At 45.5% G+C, this 19,339-nt stretch overlaps 1 protein-coding gene across 4 annotated transcripts in view; it reads right to left on the bottom strand.

The window, feature by feature from the left end:
- Nucleotides 1–18,786, bottom strand: part of LOC144155219 (uncharacterized) — a 37,966-nt gene extending 19,180 nt beyond the window's left edge. For all 4 annotated transcript variants that reach the window (XM_077686541.1, XM_077686542.1, XM_077686543.1 and 1 more), the window contains exons 1-5: nucleotides 18,628–18,786; nucleotides 17,980–18,089; nucleotides 14,839–15,109; nucleotides 4,387–4,491; nucleotides 208–702 (exon numbers count right to left, since the gene is read on the bottom strand). In XM_077686541.1, the coding sequence (XP_077542667.1) occupies nucleotides 208–702; nucleotides 4,387–4,491; nucleotides 14,839–15,109; nucleotides 17,980–18,089; nucleotides 18,628–18,738 (1,092 nt within the window). In that variant the 5' untranslated portion in view covers nucleotides 18,739–18,786. The remainder of the gene's footprint in view (nucleotides 1–207; nucleotides 703–4,386; nucleotides 4,492–14,838; nucleotides 15,110–17,979; nucleotides 18,090–18,627) is intronic.
- Between the last annotated feature and the right edge of the window lie 553 nt (nucleotides 18,787–19,339).

Below are 19,339 nucleotides of genomic sequence, written 5' to 3'. Positions count from 1 at the left end.
AACCCTTACAGATCAACTTATTCTTTGTTGTGCAACTTACAAAAACAGAACCTTCCCTGAGCACACACACACATAAGCAAGCACGACCCAAGCACTGATTTTTACTTATTTGGTGCCAAAAACATTGCGAAAGTCAGTTTTCCTGGTGATTTCAAATAGGGGTGTGTGAACTCAGCAAAATGGTGCCACCCAAAGCCAGGCACTCACATTGGGGGCCTTGCTGTCACTCAGCTTCCGCTTCACAGGGAGCTGCTGCTGGCGAGACTTGCGACGCGTCATTGGGACCGGAGGCAGGGGGTTTTCGTCTTCTGTTGAATCCGGTTCCAGACACACAGCCTCGGAAGGCTCGCACTCAGCGACCTCGGGCTCAGCAACTTCAGCCGCAGCAGCGACCTCGACCTCTGCAACCTCGGTTGACACAACCTCTTCCATCTGTACATCCTGAGCATCGCTCACAAGCACCTGCCTCGGAGATACTTCCCCTGCCAGGGCTGTGGTGTCTGCGGCAGCGGCAGGAGGAGTCGTTTCGGCAGCTGCGGTGCTGGAAGCAGTCGTGTCAGAGGCTGCTTCAGCACCAGCCTTCGCATCAGTGGCACCAGCCACTGCTGGGGCGGTGGTAGCAGTCGTCGCAGATGCAGCTGCTTCAGCAGAACTGGGCGCACCAGCAGCATCGGTCGCCTTCTCCCCAGCCAACTCCTGCGGCTGAAGTGAGACAAGTGTGAAGCACATCACACATATCCACACGCTCTTCGGGGGTACTATTTGCTGCCTGCCATTCAAGGCCTCAACATCACAGCGGCCTGCAAAAACTAAATCATTGCTTGTTTGTCTGACGGTCACCTAGAAAGACTGCAACACCCAAGCTATAAAAACAAAGCTGCAGTGTAGAACTGCATTACAAACAACCAACTGCTTGCAAGAGGATTTTGGTCACACGACATCAGCCACTAGGGGTCAAGTTTTTTAGGAACATACAGGGATAAGGAATGCAGCAGCACAAGCAGTCTTTGCAGCACCAGTTTTGCAGACCCTACAAAACACACAGCAAGAGAATATCAAAAAGGCTGAACTTTGCAGAAAAAGACCCAATCAAGGCTTGTTTCATTATTTATACACCTTATTTGCTCCTAGGTGTCAGACAAACTTGCTAAAAATGTCGCCCGGTGTGCTCCTACAAATTCAGAAACCTTATTTCTAACACGCATTCTACAACATTCGCAAGGTTGCTTCTCCTAAACATTTGAAATTGAAAGTGGCCTTTGGTGGCGAGATCTGACAAATACTGCACTTTAAACGATTCTTGCATCCTACTTTACGGGTGGACGAGGGCTCCAGCCTTTCAGAGCAGCTCAGAGCAGGTCTAATTATGTTTTGGAGCAGCTTTGGAGCAACAAAATGTGAATTTCGGAGCAGCGGAAGTTTGTTTCGGAACAGATTTATAGAGTCAAATATCACGAATATCAATTTTTCATTTCTGATAAGCACAAAAAACAAAAACTGAAATGGCTTTTACTCAAGATTCTATCAATGCAAAGCGACCACTTCTTCATAAAGTTAGAAAAATACAGGTCCCCAACGTTAAAGCATCACAGCTGATATAACAATAACTAAAAAAAAATTTGATATAAAAGAACAAGTAAAAAATTAACATTCCTATTATTACAACACCATTACAGCCATGAGAAACAACTAAGAGAAGACCAGAAATAGGCAAAATAGTCGCTCTTGCAACTAAGATTAAAGGTTCACCTTCTTTCTGCACCTAATGGGACTCTAGACGAACAAAAACCAAGAGAGGAATAAATTAAGAGGGAAATAAACTAAGATGAAAAGAAATTTTACCTAAACCAGATTAAACTACACAGAAATTAAAAATAAATGTAAAAAAATATATATGTATATATATCCTAGCCTGCTGCCCGCAATGCTGACCAAGATTTTTCTAAAAAAAAAAAAAGCGTGCAACTGTGTTGATTTTATCCAAATAGCGAACATACTGGTGTTTAGCAACTTTATTTTTCAGCCTAAACTGCTGGCTTTTTATAGGAAGGAGGAGGGAAAAGGACACGCTTCCAACCCCCCACCCCCGCACCCCAGAAAAAGCAGTGCTGTATGGCTACACACGCCTACTGAGCTGATTACTTGCAGATAGCTGCTAGATTAACAGAATCTCCCCTCCTGTTTGTACCAGGGCTGGGCCTGTTATGTTATACTGTCTGAAACAGCATGGCAGCATCTAAGCTTTGGAATAGCAAATGCACTCGCAATAAGATAAAATGGCGAGGGTCCGACCTCGATCAGCTTTAAAAAGCCTCCGACAGAAAAGTAAAACTGTTTTACGTTTTGCATTTGACAATAAGCGAGAAGACTGTAACGACTACTGATGAAACAAGCAGAACGGCGCAGCGTGCAGTGTGGTGAAGCTGCATTTAGGAGCAGATTTTGCACATTGCCCGCTCCCACGGTGCCCGCACCCCACATTCACTCTTAGGTCCCGTAAAACCGCCCCAACACTTCGAAACCACGAAACTGTGACGAGTGACCCAGACCGTTATTTTTTTTAGGGAGTCCGCCTGAGCGCACCACGTCAAGAATGACAGCCTAACAAATTATTCCCACTGCCCCCAGGGCAATGCGACTGGCATTGAACATCATTTCTGTTGCCTCACATTTGGATGCCCCGTTTGGGAGCAGTGTCAGAGCAATGCTGCCTTTTAGAGCAGGATAACGCAGGCAAAGCGGATTGGCACAGCGTGGCACAAATGGCGCAGCACTTCCACCCCTGTACTTCCCTACCAACGGGAAGAAAAAAAAATGTGAGAGAAAGGAAGAGGCAAAGTTTATTTTCACAAGAAATCCCGCTCCTTGATGCTGTCCATGGGTCCTCATCACTTGCCACCAGCCACAATACTTGTCCTTGTATTTATTGAACATGGCCAATGGGATAACCAGGCATGCCCGCATCAACTCCGTGGTAGTTGTGTGAAAGAGCAAGAGCCATTCATTAGTCACCACTTGCTGTATGGTTTTTGAACCAGAATCTTCAGCGGCTTTCAGGCCTACAGAGGATGTAGCTGAGAGGCTGTGCTGCCACAGCTGTTACCACAATGTTTGCAGTACCTGCTTTAAGCTTGCCTTTCCCTGGGCAAAAGGACTCCAAATCCAGGCCCCGGTGCAAAGCCAAAGGCTGGCACTGGGTCTCTTATGCAATACAGTGCTGATTCAGCCCTTTCTACATGCTCTCCCAACAACGCCTTCACAAAATATCATTGCCATTGTCAGTGCCCCACATCTGAACATTGAGAATGTGGCCACTTTGTGGGCACCGGCTGTGCAGTACAGCACTGCTGACGCTCAAATATTTACATCTTCAGACCATGCGGCTCACATACTGTTGTTTTTAAAGGGAAGTGGGTGAGCTTGCTTCATTCCAACCGTAAGGCCAAGAATGCCACAATCGAACCTGCATGAAGATTCATACGCCCCGCAACACAGAACATTCAATGCTTCTTGTGGAAGACGCTGGCGCACCTCCAATGGGAAAAGGTCCTGTTTCCCATGAGCCCGAGCACTCGGTGCTCCCTTTAAACCAACCCCTTGATGGGTCATAATGGCAAGCCAGCTTCAGCGCACCAACCTTTAGCCCCCTGGTTGGGTCACAGCCTCCCAGGAAAGTTGCCAGTTTGAAGCTCTCATACAGTCCACTATCAGCATCAAGAAATCAGCTCCAGAAACAGCACCATTTGTCGCCTGTTCACGTGTTTCTGGGTTGATTCACCCACAAACACATTTTTCACAAATGACCTAAGCGTGTGCACTGGCTCTGCTGCCACTGGTGTCAGCACACAGTTGGTTCTGGCTTCCTAAAAGAGCATCGAGACCTCAACGTCGTCACTGGGTGTGCAAGCTTGTTCGCATTACTCGGTGGAATGAACCAGGCAGCACCCAAGCTGAAGCAAAGGCCCGAGCATCCTCAATAAATTGCAATGGGCAAACACTCCGGCGTAATCCTAATGCAGCAATGAGAATGGGTGGTAGAAAATGGCCGGTGCCATTTCAGTTATGTATTCAATTTCAATGTACATATTACTTCTACTCCAGATTTTTTTTTTTTTTCTGGGAAAATAAAAAGCCCGTTTCATCCAGGTAACCATGTCACACATCTCTATCATATTGCAGCATAAAACTTGCTTTTTCCAAGACTGTTACATTCCCTTTGGTGTGCCAATCCATTGACATAACCTTTAATGTCCTTTCCACACCTTGCTTCAGAAAGGCAAGAAGTAATGCATGACCATTTGACAGAAATCGCAAGCACGCGAACCTGCAGGAAAACAAGCAGCTTGAGTGCACGAGTCATACTGCTGAAGACAGAGAACAGCTTACTGGTGATGAACCACTCTCTTCAGGTTCCTTGTCCATAAGCAGCACACTGATTGGCCCTTGTTCAGACTTCGCATGGAGCCAGTAAAGCTTGCCCTCCCCTTCAACCTGCAAAATAAAGCAGCACAGTATTTAGCCAGTGAAACGGCAAGCAAAAAGTTCATTGATCATTTAGTTGGGGGAAACAGAATGAAACGCTAGTCAGAACTTTTGGGCACTTGATTACAGCCACGCAACCTCAAATAAATTGAACACTGCGGAAAAAACAGGACCAGGACTAGAAAACACAAAAGACAATGACGAACATTTTCTAATCCTTCCTCCTGCTTGTTTGCGCTGTTCAATGTATTTCAAGATCGTGAACCAACTAAGTTGAACCAGAGTCCCACATGCAGCCACCTTCGTTACTGAATCGTCATGGCCACTCGCAGACTTTCCCAGGCCCTTTTTATCCCCAAGCAAACAAGGCATTGGCTGTAGCATGGGCAGCGAAAAACTTCACGAAGTGATTTACTGCGCAACCTGTGGATGTTGTTTTAGCAGCTGGAGAAAGCTAAAAAAATTAAAACCTATACGCACAAAGCAAAATGTCCATATCTATAAACTGCTTACCTCTTTTTAATGCCTGATGAATACCAACAGCAAAACTTGTTTTTAGTTATATATTATTGCACCCAACCCCCCAAAAAATAATTGATTTGATTGAAGGGATTAACGCGCCGACACAACGCAGGTGATGAGGCACGCCGTAGTGGAGGGCTCCGGATTAATTTTGACCACCTCAGGATCTGTAACGTGCGCCGAAATCTCGTACACACGGGCGTTTTTGCTTTTCACCTCCACCCGAAAAGTGGCCGCCGCAGCCGGGAATCGAACCTGTTCAGTTCCGGTTCAACTAAATCACGTACCGAACCGGTTCGTGAACCAGTTCGATAAGTTGAATCATCAGCCACGGGATAAAAAAAAAAAATATTCCCAATACTGTGTTCTACAATAACAGTGGTGCAATTTCAAAGACAATTCAAACAATTAGGCCAGACATTAGGGCAAACAAATGAAGTAGTGAAAATTACCCAGCCACTTTCTCACCCAGCCCTCACACCGGCCCATAGGGACTAGTCTCGGGTGTTTTGATAAGAGATGGGACAGGTGTGCCCAGTCGACATTTGTATCTTTAATAAAAAATTTATGTATACGAAGCTGCTTGTGCAGAGGGTATGAGATATTTGAATTATATTGACAGGGGAAAAAAACTTCCCCCTTCTAGAAAAAACCCCAAAGCCGGCTCGGGTCACAGACGTGTTGGACAAATTGCGCGAAATTCGAAACTTCTATTAGTCTAAAACACAAGCTACTGCAGCTATCACTGCAGAATATTTCTTCCGTCAAGACTTCCCATAATTTCAAGTGAGTTAACACATTTATTTTTGGCTTCCAGAAGAAAGTTCTTACAACCAGAATCACAAACATGACATTTTCGAAAATTGCCAAAATGCCGGGTCCAGTTATTTTGCATCTAACTTGCATCTTTGCATTCTGCATCTTTAATTTTTTGTTATAATTTGTCATTCTTCATGCCAAGTTTACTTTACGTAGAGAAAATTGTTCAATTCGAAAAATGCAATGAGTCAGGCATTTCACTGTTAACTTGAAAAGCAATATAAAAAAAGGTCTTGGCATTTTTTTTAAGCTTTAACATAACAGTTGCCCTTTATCACATGTCTCAAAAAATGTTGCATTATTTGTGTATTTTTGTTTCTGCAAAGCACAAAATATGACCTTGTTGGCTGTATCTCAGTGACATATTAGAGTGGTTCCCAATAAACTTCCGAGGTCAATGTAAGATGAGATATGGCTGGTACAAATTTGTCCGCTATACGCGACTTGAGAAACTAACAATTATACCAGGATTATACACAGTGATGGCAAATCCAGTTACGTGAAAGGTCGGACAAAGGAAGGGACGTCTAGAGAAAAATCCACCTCATTTCATGCTTATTAGATGGCTGAAGACAGCGAAAAAGACCATAAACTCTTCGTGTATGAACTGGGCCTGGAGTAATTTAAACTGAGTAATAGGTGTTGTCTTTTTGTTTTCCTGTAGAATTAGACTTGTCAAAAAATTTCGCTGCGTTTGATGCTACGAATCTATACGCCTCGAGCGCGGCCTGTAGGGGCGCCACTGAAATCCCCCTAGCGGCCCGTTTCGAAAGCAGGCGCGGGAGTCCGCGTCCCGCTCCCCAGTGCCACCGCTGCTTTTGCGGCACGTTCACGACTGACATTTACCGTTTGCGGGCGTTGGAAATCCATGTTTATGTGGAGCAGTCACTCTGTTCGCAAACGGGGTGTGTTTACGAGAGCGCAAATGTTTCTGACGCGATCTTAGTTTGGTATATTCGGTCTGTATAAGCGCTAGGTGTGTGTCACAAGGCCAGCGTCGCGGAACCGGCGTATGATGGAGCCGATTGTAGTTACAATGACCTGAATTTACTAGCAGTCTCTCCGTAACCACCGGTTCCTCAGATGCTCATGCTACGGCTATACACTACGATTTAGATCGGTTTTGTGCGCTTACATAATCAACGGAGCACTCATACCTGACAGCACGCCAGTTACGTTTGCCTCAGATATTGATCACCACCATTTACAAGCCAGTCTGTGTTAATTTCGGGAATATTCAACAAAAGTACGATGGAACCGCATAATTATACTCGGGGATCAGCACACGACAGAGTCGTCTTTTCGTGAGGTGAGCGCCCGCAAACATAGCTGCTACACATATACTTTGCGAGCAGCGTGGCGACGGGCTTAGAATATAATCCGCGTCCGCGACTAATACTTCGAAATATCGTCATATGGCACAGGGAGCCAGCAGAATAAAGCAGAAACTGAAATTAGAGGGCCTTATCACATATACCACACTCTTCCAACGACACCTTTCACCGCTTGTTGAACAGCCTGTCCTCTGTATACTTCCAAAAATGCGTCTGCCGTACGATTAGCTGTTCGTTGAAGTAGAAAAACAAAAGGGAAGTGAACGCGAGATTTGTGTGTGTGATTACTAAAACGTTCATTGCTTGATTCCGCTCCGCATTTGTACACAGCGTCCCCCTCCCCTACCTCCCCAACGATGTCTCGCGAAATAGAAGTGCACTTCGCGTGGTCTAGTGAACCCTACCTGGCTTAAGTTTGGACGAACATCTTAAGCATGTCAGAAGTAGCACTGCATTTTTTTTTCATTTCCGTTAGAGCTATTATGTTTCTTTTCCGCACTTGCACAGCAGTTATTTTTCCGTGGTTTCATTAACTTGCTTTGGTTCTTGGCGTGTATGGGCACATATTTAACGACGCACAAGCTTGGAATATACTTAACATTTTCGCATGGTTTATATTCTTATAAAAGGCATAAGTTATTGTCCGGGATTGGGTAATCGCATCCCCGAAACATATTTTTCTGCGACGTACATATTCGAAACGAAGCCGCATACGTTGTCCACGCTGCAAAAAAAAAAAGCCAACCTCTCATTTTGCCAGTATCAGGTCTAAACGAGGCGACAGCAGAATTCACTTGTGCCTGATGTTTTGGAGGTGACAGGGGTGGTATACTGCGGCCGTCTCCGACGCCCGTAACAGCGGCGACGAAGCGCGCAGAACCGCGTCCCCAGGTAGCTCTTGAAGGCAATCGCGTACTCTACGAAAACGCAGCTGCTTTTTAAGGGACCTAAACGTACTCTTTGCCTACAGACGTCACCATAACAAGTTTTTTTAGGGCGCGAAAGGGCGAAACGAAGCGAAACAGAACCAAAACACTGCACGCGCCCCTATCAGCCACGCAGCGCAAATCCCGTCAACGCCGCGGAGAAGCGGCGGCAGGCGGCGCAGCGATCGCGAAGCTCGAGGCGTATATGCCTGTGCTATGAAGTGCACCGTATATTACAGGCTAGCAGAAAAAATTTACCATTCCAGAATGTTTAACAAATGCCAAAATAAAAACTGCCGCCGGGGCAGGGATAAAACATGCATCCTTTAAGGCCCAACCACATGCACGCATAAAACCGACGTACTCCCGCAACGACGTAAACTGGCGTAAGCGCGCAAGGAACCGGCGTACTCTGGCGTGCTCTGAATGCATTGCTACACGCTTGTTACGCCCAAGTCAGAGCCCGCCAGACATCGACGCAAACATTCGGGCGCACGGTGTTGACGTAGACCTCTGCCGGTGATGTTATCTGGCGGTCAGGTCGCATAAGAAGACAGCAAATTGATAAATAAGCTAACTTTACTATTAATTATGCGATAAAATGAAGTAATTTGTAAAATACGGAGAGCAAACAACCGGACAAAACACGAGAAGCAACCAGCAACTATGGGAGCAAGGTAGTTTACGCCAAATGTAGCGGAGGGTTTTGTGTCAACCAAGTATGCATACCAATACTTAAAGGGGCACTGACACAAAAATTTCGCATCTTGTTTTTTTTGTTGCGATAAGTAGCTAGTGACCTACTTATCACCTGTAGAAACCTCATTTGCTTCAGCGTGCGACGGTTGTTTAATTAGAGGCATTTTCAATGCGGCCAGTCGCAGTTTCGGTTTCTGCGGGTGCCGCGAACCGATGGATTTTGTGTGAACAAAGCTGACCACGTGACCGTCGGAGGGATATCACAGAGCAGAGCTGCCGCAGCACTGTCGAATCCGCATCGCCGGCAGTTTCTGCGAATGCCCCCACGTACCAATCTCGTGAGCCGCTTAATTAAAAAGCGACCGTGGACGTGACGCACGCGCTGCGAGTGCAAATGCTACCGCGGCTAAAGAACGACGCGCGACGCTCGAGACAGTGGGTGGCAAGACGCGTGGTGGGAGCAGCCGGCCGGTCTGCCTACAGGTCCGCCTACAGATGTGTTTGGCTTAGCACTGCGGCGGATATTCGATTGCCGCTCTCGTAAGCGGTGCAGATGACAATTTTTAATGCAACCGGCCATCGCATCATTAACCGCTTTCTCATATAAGCTACCATGGTTGGGACTTGGGTACAATTTCGTGCAGCGGTAACAAGCTATCACTCGAGCTACCTGCGCCGGCCTGGGCCACCTCGCGGCCGTGGCCGCCGCCTGCATAGACACCGTGCGGCTCACTCAGTGGGCTTTTCATGTCTCCGGCGCGTTTTCGCGTCCAATGTAAATATACAGTAATAGAAACAGAGTGCCTGGAATCGCTGTATAACTTTGGTCGCGGCCAGCTGCCCAATGAGCTGACGAAATCACAGCGCCTCCGCCGCCAACGATCGGGTCGTTCGTTCTCGAGAGCAGAAGCTCCGCCCTCCGGCCCTCCGATTGGAGCGGAGAGCCTGGCGAACAGGCGAAAAACGCCGGCAGTGCGGAAGCGGCAAACACAAACTCGTGACGTGTTTGGATGTCGTTTATTTACGAAATATCTGTCGATTGCGCGTGGTCCTCTGCTGGCTGCTCGGTTGCGTTTCGCACGCTTTAAAACTGATTTTAAACATGTTCTAGGCTGTATTCGCCGCTGATATTTTGCAGATGATGTATATGTGTTCACACCAATCTATCTCCGAAGTTATCTCGCCTTCAAAATTTTGTGTCAGTACCCCTTTAACGTTTTTTAATATCCCAAGAACTGTTTTATTTTAGTTAAAATGTAGTTGAACTGGTCGCCACAAAGCTGAGTCCGGGGTAGTCGAGCCACACTGCGCGGCACATTGGTATACGCGCGCGTTGCAGCAACATGTGGGTACTCGGCCACTCCGACGTCGTCGGTCAGCGTAAAGGCAGAGGCGTATGTCGCCGCAGGCATACGTTGTTGCACGAGTACGTGGATTTTACGCGTGCATGTGGTTGGGCCTTTACAGGAGCTTAGCCACATAACCAGTCCTGGGGATAACACTTGTCAATTATTTAAACTTTCCAGGTTTGCGACCTTTTAAAGAATATTATGAAATACAAGAGGGAGTCACGTTTAGGGTGTGGGCCTTCGCTGTTGCACAGTGCACAAATCTTACAGCCTGAATACTCCTATAAAGTCACAACAAACAAATAGCAAAGTGCATTGTGCCATTCCTTTTGCTCAGCTTTGCCCTCTGCACGCTCGACCAGCGCATACCAATGCAACACTGGTGCGCATACATTTCCCCATGACGCCCCCAAGTATGGAGTGGTGATAGTGTTGTGACTGCTCTGAAGGGGAAAAGTGCATGAGGGGTTGCAAAGTTTATCTTGCATGAAAGATAAAAGCCTGAATGACATTGACTGAGCCTCATCAACAATGGGTGGGCAGACCGTTTTGTCATGAACCGGTAACCATTACTTTTTCCAGTTCAGTTCCAGTTCGGACACAGCTGGCTCAAAAAGTAACAGTTCGGGTTTGGGTTCAGTTTCGACAAAAATACCGGTTCGGTTTCAGTTTTTAGTTCAGTTAGATTCTGGTTCGACACCTTGCTATTTATAGTCGTCTTAAAAATGACAAGCCAAAAGAGGATCGACGTGTCAGAGAGGGTTTGCAAAGTGATGGACAGGAAAGAAACTATGGTGCTCGACCACATTAATTTGGTATTTTTTGTCCTTGTAACCTGCCAGGAAATACACTTCTGGTAAACGCCTGTGCCCTGCACAACAACGGGGGGGATGACATCCCACTGCTGCCAACTTCGCAAGGTGTCCAGCATCTCGAGCTATTATTAATTATAGTCAGCAGGCACTGCCTGCTGCCAATAGCCACAAGAAATTATTTACACAAACTTATACTGTGAAACCTGTATATTTCTTGGGCACCGCAATTTGATGCCTCTACCTATTTAAAATGAGAGAAGCAGCCTTGATTAATTTTGATTAACCAGTTTTACAGACAGTTTAAGTTTTAAGCAAACTGAGCAGAAATCTAAGAAGTTTCTGCTTAGAAATAAGCAGGATTTTTTGAGGCTGAACAGTAGCGGCCAGACTTGACAAAGTGCTGCCGTCAAGGCACCAGAGCTAGCGTTCCACAAGGGGCATTGACTGCTTCAAGAGCACTCCCGATGCAGAGACTGATGCCATGAAAACACTGGCAAGCAAAACCAGTTGACTGACCAGTTTGCTCTGTAACCGTCTCATCTGCCGTCTGCCCTAAGAGCGGATACCAGATATAGCACACTGGTGGCAAATATGCTATTCCGATTTCAGAAAAAATAAGTCAGAAGGATGTTATAACTCTTTTGTTATCGTGCCTATTCAAAATCGTTCAATTTGTACGATACCTTGGGAGCCCCTTTTCATGGCGTTCCAGGCGTTTCTGGAACAGGTACAGCTATTTGCGGTTAGCTCAAAAAATGCCCTTTCAAAATCAGTTTTGTCTTCATTTTTGCAACAAAAACATGGTTTTTGACACACGTTTGCATCACCTGGGTGTGGAAAAGGGGCGTGGTCATCACGCGTCACTGCTACCAAAGAAGGTGTGCCGCTCGTAATTACTCCAATTAAGCATTTGGTTTTTGTTATTAGGGCACAAATGGTGAATCCAAAGATCCTCTGCTACCAAAGAAGGTGTGCCGCTCGTAATTACTCCAATTAAGCATTTGGTTTTTGTTATTAGGGCACAAATGGTGAATCCGAAGATCCTCTGCTACCAAAGAAGGTGTGCCGCTCGTAATTACTCCAATTAAGCATTTGGTTTTTGTTATTAGGGCACAAATGGTGAATCCGAAGATGATTTTCAACCATCACATTTGCACTCTGACAGTAATAATGCCTGAAATCTGCTAAAAATATCAAATAGTGCCTCTTTGCAAAGTTACTTTATCATTTTAGGCAGTTTTATTGCCTTTGTGCACGTTTTACTAGGTCGTGTTATAGTTCTACTTACCACAGGACCATTCGCAAACAATTTACAAGAGTTTCGGTTTAGTTTCTGCATCGTGAAATTTGTATTTGGCGCTACTACGCAGTTACCCAACTTCCAGCCTATCTCTCATGGAGCCTTCAGCATCTGCTACAGATCCTCGAAAAAAGCATGCCGCACGTGATTTCACCCCACCCTAACCCGATTTCTGTGATAAGAACTTCCGATGCAAGCCAAAAGATAGCACCCAGTTACCAGATATCAGTTCCGACAAGGAGAGCGCTTCAAACTGGCCTTTGCACACCGCCAGCTGTTTGCCAGCCAGTTTCGTTTTCAAACGAGGGTATCTCCGGAGGTCTAGTGTCGCTTCTTAGTATAAATGTCTATTCGGACAGAGTTTCCAACAAGTTTGGTATCCTTTCTTTTCGAAAATGTTAGGTGGCGTTGCAATTCCGGAGGCTCGTAGTGTAAACTCTTTCATCACGCAACAGCTGCTCGGTGAAAGCTTTGGGCACGATTCTAGCGCATCGCACCTCATTCCTGAAAGAAAGGCTAAACAGTGAGTCAGAAGATGATAATAAACCACAAGTTTATGCTCCGAGAGATAACTGACAGTAAGCATCAACAAGCATCAACCACTGAGTTTCATTTTCAACTCTATGCAGATTTTTCCGCATTGCGTGCTCGTCCCAAATACTGTGCTGGCCATAAATGCGAAGTCAGTCATCGACAAGATGTTTTTATGTCATGTGGGGACAAATTGGTGCCTCTGCTAATGTCAAACCGCGAGATTTCTTCTAGGGAACCACCCAAAATTGCGCATTTCCAAATGGAGGTCGGGCTTCACCGCATTGCGTGGGCACCACGTGTGCTAACATTTTCTTTTATATCTGACAAACTGTTCCGCGCAAGTCAACATTTTCTCTAGGACGCATTTTTGAAATAATTCCCTACAAAATGTATATTTGAAATTCTTTCTGCTATCGGTAGTTTGTTATACAGAACTCCTTTTTCATCACTTTCTACGACAACTAGACAAAAATTTTGATTGTTATATTTTTTTTTTGCAACATGATGTATGAAAACATTCTAAAACCTGGTGTTGTTAAAAAGGGTTTTAAATCATCTGCACTTTATGTTGCTGCAATTAGTGCCTACTATGCTTAGCAAAAAAAAAAAAAAGTTTTCTCAGACTCCTAAACAATTTCCCGCGCTAACGAAAGAGTGTCCTCACTGATGCCGTTGTATGCCAATATGTCCTGCAGGAAAGCCAACTTTCTCTGACAATGATGACGAATGATTGTGGGTGAAGTGAAAGAAAAAAAAGCTTTCCGTGGCAAGAATCAAACCTGGATCCCATAGGTTATAAAGCCGGCATCTATCTGATTGCTCCATTTCATTTCGACGTGGTCAAGCAGTTTGGAAAACTAGGATGACAACCAAAGAATCCGTCAGAAGAAGAATGGCGTTGCTCTGCGTGCCGTAACTGTTAGCCCCAAGACGTTAGGCCTAACTTTCCGTTGTGAGGTTTAGGACGTTAGGCCTAACGTCACATCTTGAGGTTTAACACCTCAAACCAGCCACTACTAAAAAAATTGCTCAATGAAAGCCAAGCAGCAGGTACAGATTCACCCTGTACACCCCAAACCCAAACGTTAGACCTACGGAGTGCACAACCGAGAGTTGCTGTGGGTATTCGAGAAAAGTGGTGCGTTCCTCCAGAGTACCACATACTCGCAGTGTCGGATTGGCCAACCAAAGAATCCATCAAGAGAAAGCTTCGAGTTCAACCTATGTCGTCGTTAGACGGAGGGGTGCATGACTTTTTATGTTAAGCATTATTAAGGAGCTAACAACATGCAAGAAGTTATGAGGTCACATCTCGCAAGTTGGCAGCACAGTTACATATGGGAGCTTTGCTTTTAGATTCTTTTGTACAATGTGCCATGCAAAATGTTTACTGGCAAGGCATTCTAACAGGTTGTATGTCAAGAGCTGCTGTATGTCATTTTATTGAAAGGGGGGGGAAGCCTACAACTTCAGCTATTATAAAGTAGTATATGTTTACCAACATAAAAAAAAGAAAATATTAAAATTCACAATTTAAAGCCAAAACCAAATGCACATTAAGCATACTGAATTTACCCCCTATTTTACTTACAAGCACGACAAAAATTCCTTGACTGAAATTTTAAAAATCTTACTTTCGCTTCGACGTCAGTATTGGCTACTTTATTTTAGCTGTTACAATTCAAAAAGTATTCCTTTACCTTATACGACGTTTAAGTTGGCAGCATGTCAGAGGCATTATGTGATTATGAATTTGTACAAAGCAAATTACAAAAGGGAACATTTCTGTCCAGATCTAAGCACATGACACACCAGCTGTGTCATTCTGCGAAGACATTTAATTATGCACATAAGACAGCCCTTTGAATTCATAAACTTGAAGCGACTCCCAGCTGCTATGGCTAATTTGCCTACGAGGGAGCCTTGACCTCGTGAGGTGGTCATGCAGAAACAGTTACTAAGCAGGTTGTCACATCAAGAGACTGAATCAAGAGACCCTTGCGTGAACCCTTCTTCCCACTGAAGTATCAGCGCAATGGGTCAATGTACACCACGCACCTCCCTGGGATCGGCTACTCGAATGTACGTGTCAGGTGGCCCCCGCAGACTGAGCAGCGTGGAGCCGGGGAAGCAGTTTCGCAGCGCTCGGGTGCTGAGGTGAGCGTAGGACGCATTGGACGTGTCGTCGATGATGTTGAGCAGGCTCTGCTGAGCCCACACCATGTGCTCATCCAGGGTGGCCTCTGCCTTTTCCAGCTCATCCAAGTCCGCTTGCAGCACGGCCAGTCGCTCGCTCAGCTCGAGTGTATTGCAGCCAGGCCCCGCACCCCTGTAAGCGAGCGACTCCTTCAGGTAGGGCAGGCCACCGAAGTGAATTTGTAAGCCTCATTTCTGGCCGCACCCGCAGGTTTAACCCATGTGGTGCATCATCCGACTGTTTAGCGGAAAGTCTTAGCTTTTCTGCAATGGGCGGCAGAAGAGAAAACACCGTGCGCCGTCTGCGCTTCCCCTATTTCATGGTTGATATTCACTTGTTTGTCCACACTATCAATTAGCTAAGTTTGGGAATGCACTTTCCAGCATGTCGTCACAGTAAATCTGTGTGGTGTGAGTGTGAGGGGGAGGAAAATGGCGCTTTTGACTAAATTGGCAGCAAAAAATCAGAATATGGCCTATGCCTCCTATACCTCAATCTGGTAAAGTAATTACACAATGTTTACAACTCACTTCAGTGTACCATTAAGGCTTATTCCCACCCAAGGTTTCGGTGCAAGATTACCACTATGAAAACAACATTTTGAACGGGCACCATGAACAGAAAATACAAGTTTGGTTCATTCGAAAGACTGCCAAGTCAGATAATATTCATGCCAACATAAGACTATAGTTGAAAAAAGAAAGAGACGAAATGGACAGGACAGAAGATAAGTTACAGTGAAGAAATACAGAAGTGCCGACTCCCAACTACATTGTTATTCATGAGGGCAAACACATATACCGTACACACTCCATACTGTGCGTGCGTCAGGCAAAATTGCGTGTCATGGTCAGCAAAAAACACACTTTTGCCAGGCATGTGTATGGCAGATATGTTCTTTCTAACTGAATGAAAATGTAGTTGCGAGTCAGCGCTTGTGTATTTCTTCACTCTTACCTACCTTGCCACCTGTTTTTGTGCTGTTTTTACTATTACACATTTATCCCACTTTTGCTAGTCTATGACTGGGCTGGTTTTACAACTAGTCCAATTATCTAGTTTACTCAAACAATTGAGCTAGACAACAAATAAGAAAATCCGATACAGCAGTAGCAACACATCGGCCACTTTCTCACACTCGCCTTATGACAACACAGGGACTAGTTCGGGCGATTGCCAGTACCACCAAAAAAGAGAAACAAGATTGTGCAAAATTAGTGTTGCTCCTGGTTTCATTTTCTCGCACCTCTTGAATGCTAGCATAGTTAACACAGTGATTATTCCGCTTTTAGTAAGAAATTGAGATGTTTATCAATATCTGCGATGCTTTTTTTTTTGTTATTGTCCTTGAGGGCCAGAATTTAGTTGTGAATTATCAAGGGCTAGTTATAATGCATATCTGCTTCACGGTACAAGCTTCAAGTAACCCACATACAAGTCAACCGTGTCATGTCCCACCATGGCTGTCACGAGTCTTACAAAAAGAGGAAGAAGATCTCTTAAACACCACATGTCATCAGGAACCAAGCACCACGTTTACACTCATCATGCACGCAGTAAATTTACCAACAAACAGATCGGCCCTCGCAATAGTCTTTTTGCTGATAATGCGAATGCAAGAATTGCCTTTCCTTTTCCTTCATCTCTGTTGGTTGTCCTGCTAGTGTTACCAGGCGTGGCCTATACAGGGGCTCAGAACATCACCTGTTCACCGCCACCTCTCGTAGCCTTCTAGGAACATACTTTCACACTACCACTCCCCATCACCTCCCTACAAGGACTTTGCAACAAAGTAGCAGGGAAGACTTTTTGAACATTTTATCACCACTAAATAGAACGCCAGAGACGAACGCCCACCGTCACAAAAACTGCAAATAAAAACAATCCTTTGTGGCTGAGTTGGTGTGGAATGACTGAATAACTGTGCAAACCACGGGTGGCACAATAGATGGGGACACGAACAGAACACTGAGTTTGTGCCCCTCTCAAATTGTTTCATCCGAAGCTTGCATCATTTTTCAATATTCAGTGCTGAAAAAACACATCCACCAGGTCAATGTTATATCTGTGTCAGGTGCAACCCTTCTTCCCACAAGAAGCCCCATGGCACAGAATGAGGTGAACTATTCAAGTGATGTCTACTGTTGGCATGTGCCAGAGGTATCCGAATTCTGCAGTGCTCCACCAGCTTGAATAACAAGCCAACTGGTTTACGTAAAAGAATATCATGTAGCAGCATAAAGGTGGCAGCTGGGGCAAATGACATTCACATTAGAGGCATTGCAATGCCCATACAGCATGGGTATGAGAAATTGAGTCATTTTTGCCACAGTCAGGACAGATACAGCAAAAATAAATACAACCATCCATTTATGCTAAGGAAAATGTTACTTATGCTTATTGTTACGTGTCTAATCTGTACCGAAGTGCACAAAACTCTGACGCAACATTCCCGGTCGGTAGCGGCAATCATCCACAGTGGGCGTTATGTAAGCCTCCATCGTCACCATCAACATCCAGCCGTGAAGATGATCTCAAATGACCTTCGCGAGCATGTGCTCTCTGCGTGACTGCATCCAGGCATCATGCAGCCACGAATTCACTAAATACATGTTCTTTCTTGTTCGCCCGTTTTCCTTGATCATCGTGACAATACATTCTCATGTCATTGGAAAGTGCATGTCTGCAGGTCTCTGTGGTGGTGGTCAGACAACAGAGATGATCCTGCTGGACATGGCTGTACTTACATTATTGCATATTCTTACATTTTCCACTAATACATTACGGCAATACGAAGAAATCTACGAATAAATAACGGATATGAGTATTGCACTTGCATAACCACACAGGCTTGGATGCACGTGCGAGGGGGCATTTTAAGGCTGTGTGTAACAGGTGCACAACGAAGGAAGACAGAAAGGCATAGAACCTGAGCGGAATGTTGCTTCACGTACAGCACACGCGTGCAATGACAACAGCGATTCCGAAGACATCTTACGTACTTCCACTGAATGCTGTTCTTTGACTTCTTTTCAATCAGTCCGATCCCCTCAAGCACGTTTGTGATGTCGTATATTCTTCTCTTCTGCCTGACCGCTAGGATGTCAGCAGCCTAAACAGAAATGAAATAAAGCAGCAAGTTAAGATCACAGCGCTGTACACTTCCTACTAATACACTGCAGCGATATGGTGCCGGCGTCGACGAGACGCTGGGGTACTAGACGCGCAGTTTCGGAAACTTGGCGCACTCGCACTGCGCGGCATGCAAAAGAATAGTCCCATCATTGCACCGTGTTTTCAGGCGTTCATGATCAGGCAACCTGCAAGCTTGCAATCTAGTCCACGGTGATCAAGCTTTCTTTTTCTTTTCATCCTTCCGCCCATGTGCTTTGCAGACGTTCAATTAGCAGATTTTTAAGAAAAGTAAAGTTGCCGCGAGCACAAAATACATTACGAAACAGCGACAAAAACTGCACTTCGCAAATTTTTACCGGATTAGGAACGCTGTCTACACAAAAAGCTCGGAAGGTGCGTCCGCAGACCTTTTCGAGCGTTTAAAATTGGCCGGCGTTGGAAAACAACACACCGAACTTGAACGCACTAGAATGAACTACAACGGCAAAAAAAAAATCAGTGAACGCAGTGCCTACCACTTTTAGGTCTAAAACACCGTCAGGTGCCTCCTGCAGGAGTGTGACAAATTTCGTAGTTAATAAACCCAAGCTTTTCTCGTGACGACTTGGAGCTCCTACGTCCGCCATGGTGGCAGCGTACAATGCCGTTACAAATTCACGCCAATGCTCGTGACCAACGTGTTAGCACGAGATCGCATCGTCGCGCGAGGGAGAGGGAAGGAAAAGGTTCTCCTCCATAGGAGCGCGGGCTAATTCGACCAACGTTGGCAAAAGGTACTGTTTCACTAAAGTGAACAGGCGCTGGAGTATTTGGTACAAGGGTACACTGCACAATAGGCAACGATGTTCCCGCAGTAATGGATGGATAGTGGTCTCACTCATCCACTCTGCAACTACGGCACATTGCAGTCGGCTGTCTTAAATCCGAAAACTTGTGCATCCCATCTGCTGAACCGTTAGCGTAATGTAGCCCGTAGACCGAATGTAGTATCTCTCGATATTCGGATCACTGTCAACGCCAAGGTGCAGGCAAGAAAGAACGAGCGTGGTTTATCTGCACCTCTTAACACAGTTTCCCAGAAGCGCAGTTACATGTGGAACGTGCAGGTTTGCGTGATGCCTGCACCGGCAACTGGTTCAAAGGTGCTCGTCAATAGCTAAGATTGGCAGTTTTCCGTCCTCGTAGTTCTAGCCACCAAAACCAACCACACTTTCTCCCTGTAGTCCA

Source organism: Haemaphysalis longicornis, unplaced genomic scaffold (assembly GCF_048455015.1).
Source record: "Haemaphysalis longicornis isolate Haplotype H1 unplaced genomic scaffold, Haemaphysalis longicornis Haplotype H1 scaffold_1, whole genome shotgun sequence".
In the NCBI taxonomy this organism is placed as follows: domain Eukaryota; kingdom Metazoa; phylum Arthropoda; class Arachnida; order Ixodida; family Ixodidae; genus Haemaphysalis; species Haemaphysalis longicornis.
Note: the sequence above shows the minus strand (reverse complement) of the source record. Positions and strands in the feature narration are given on the sequence as shown.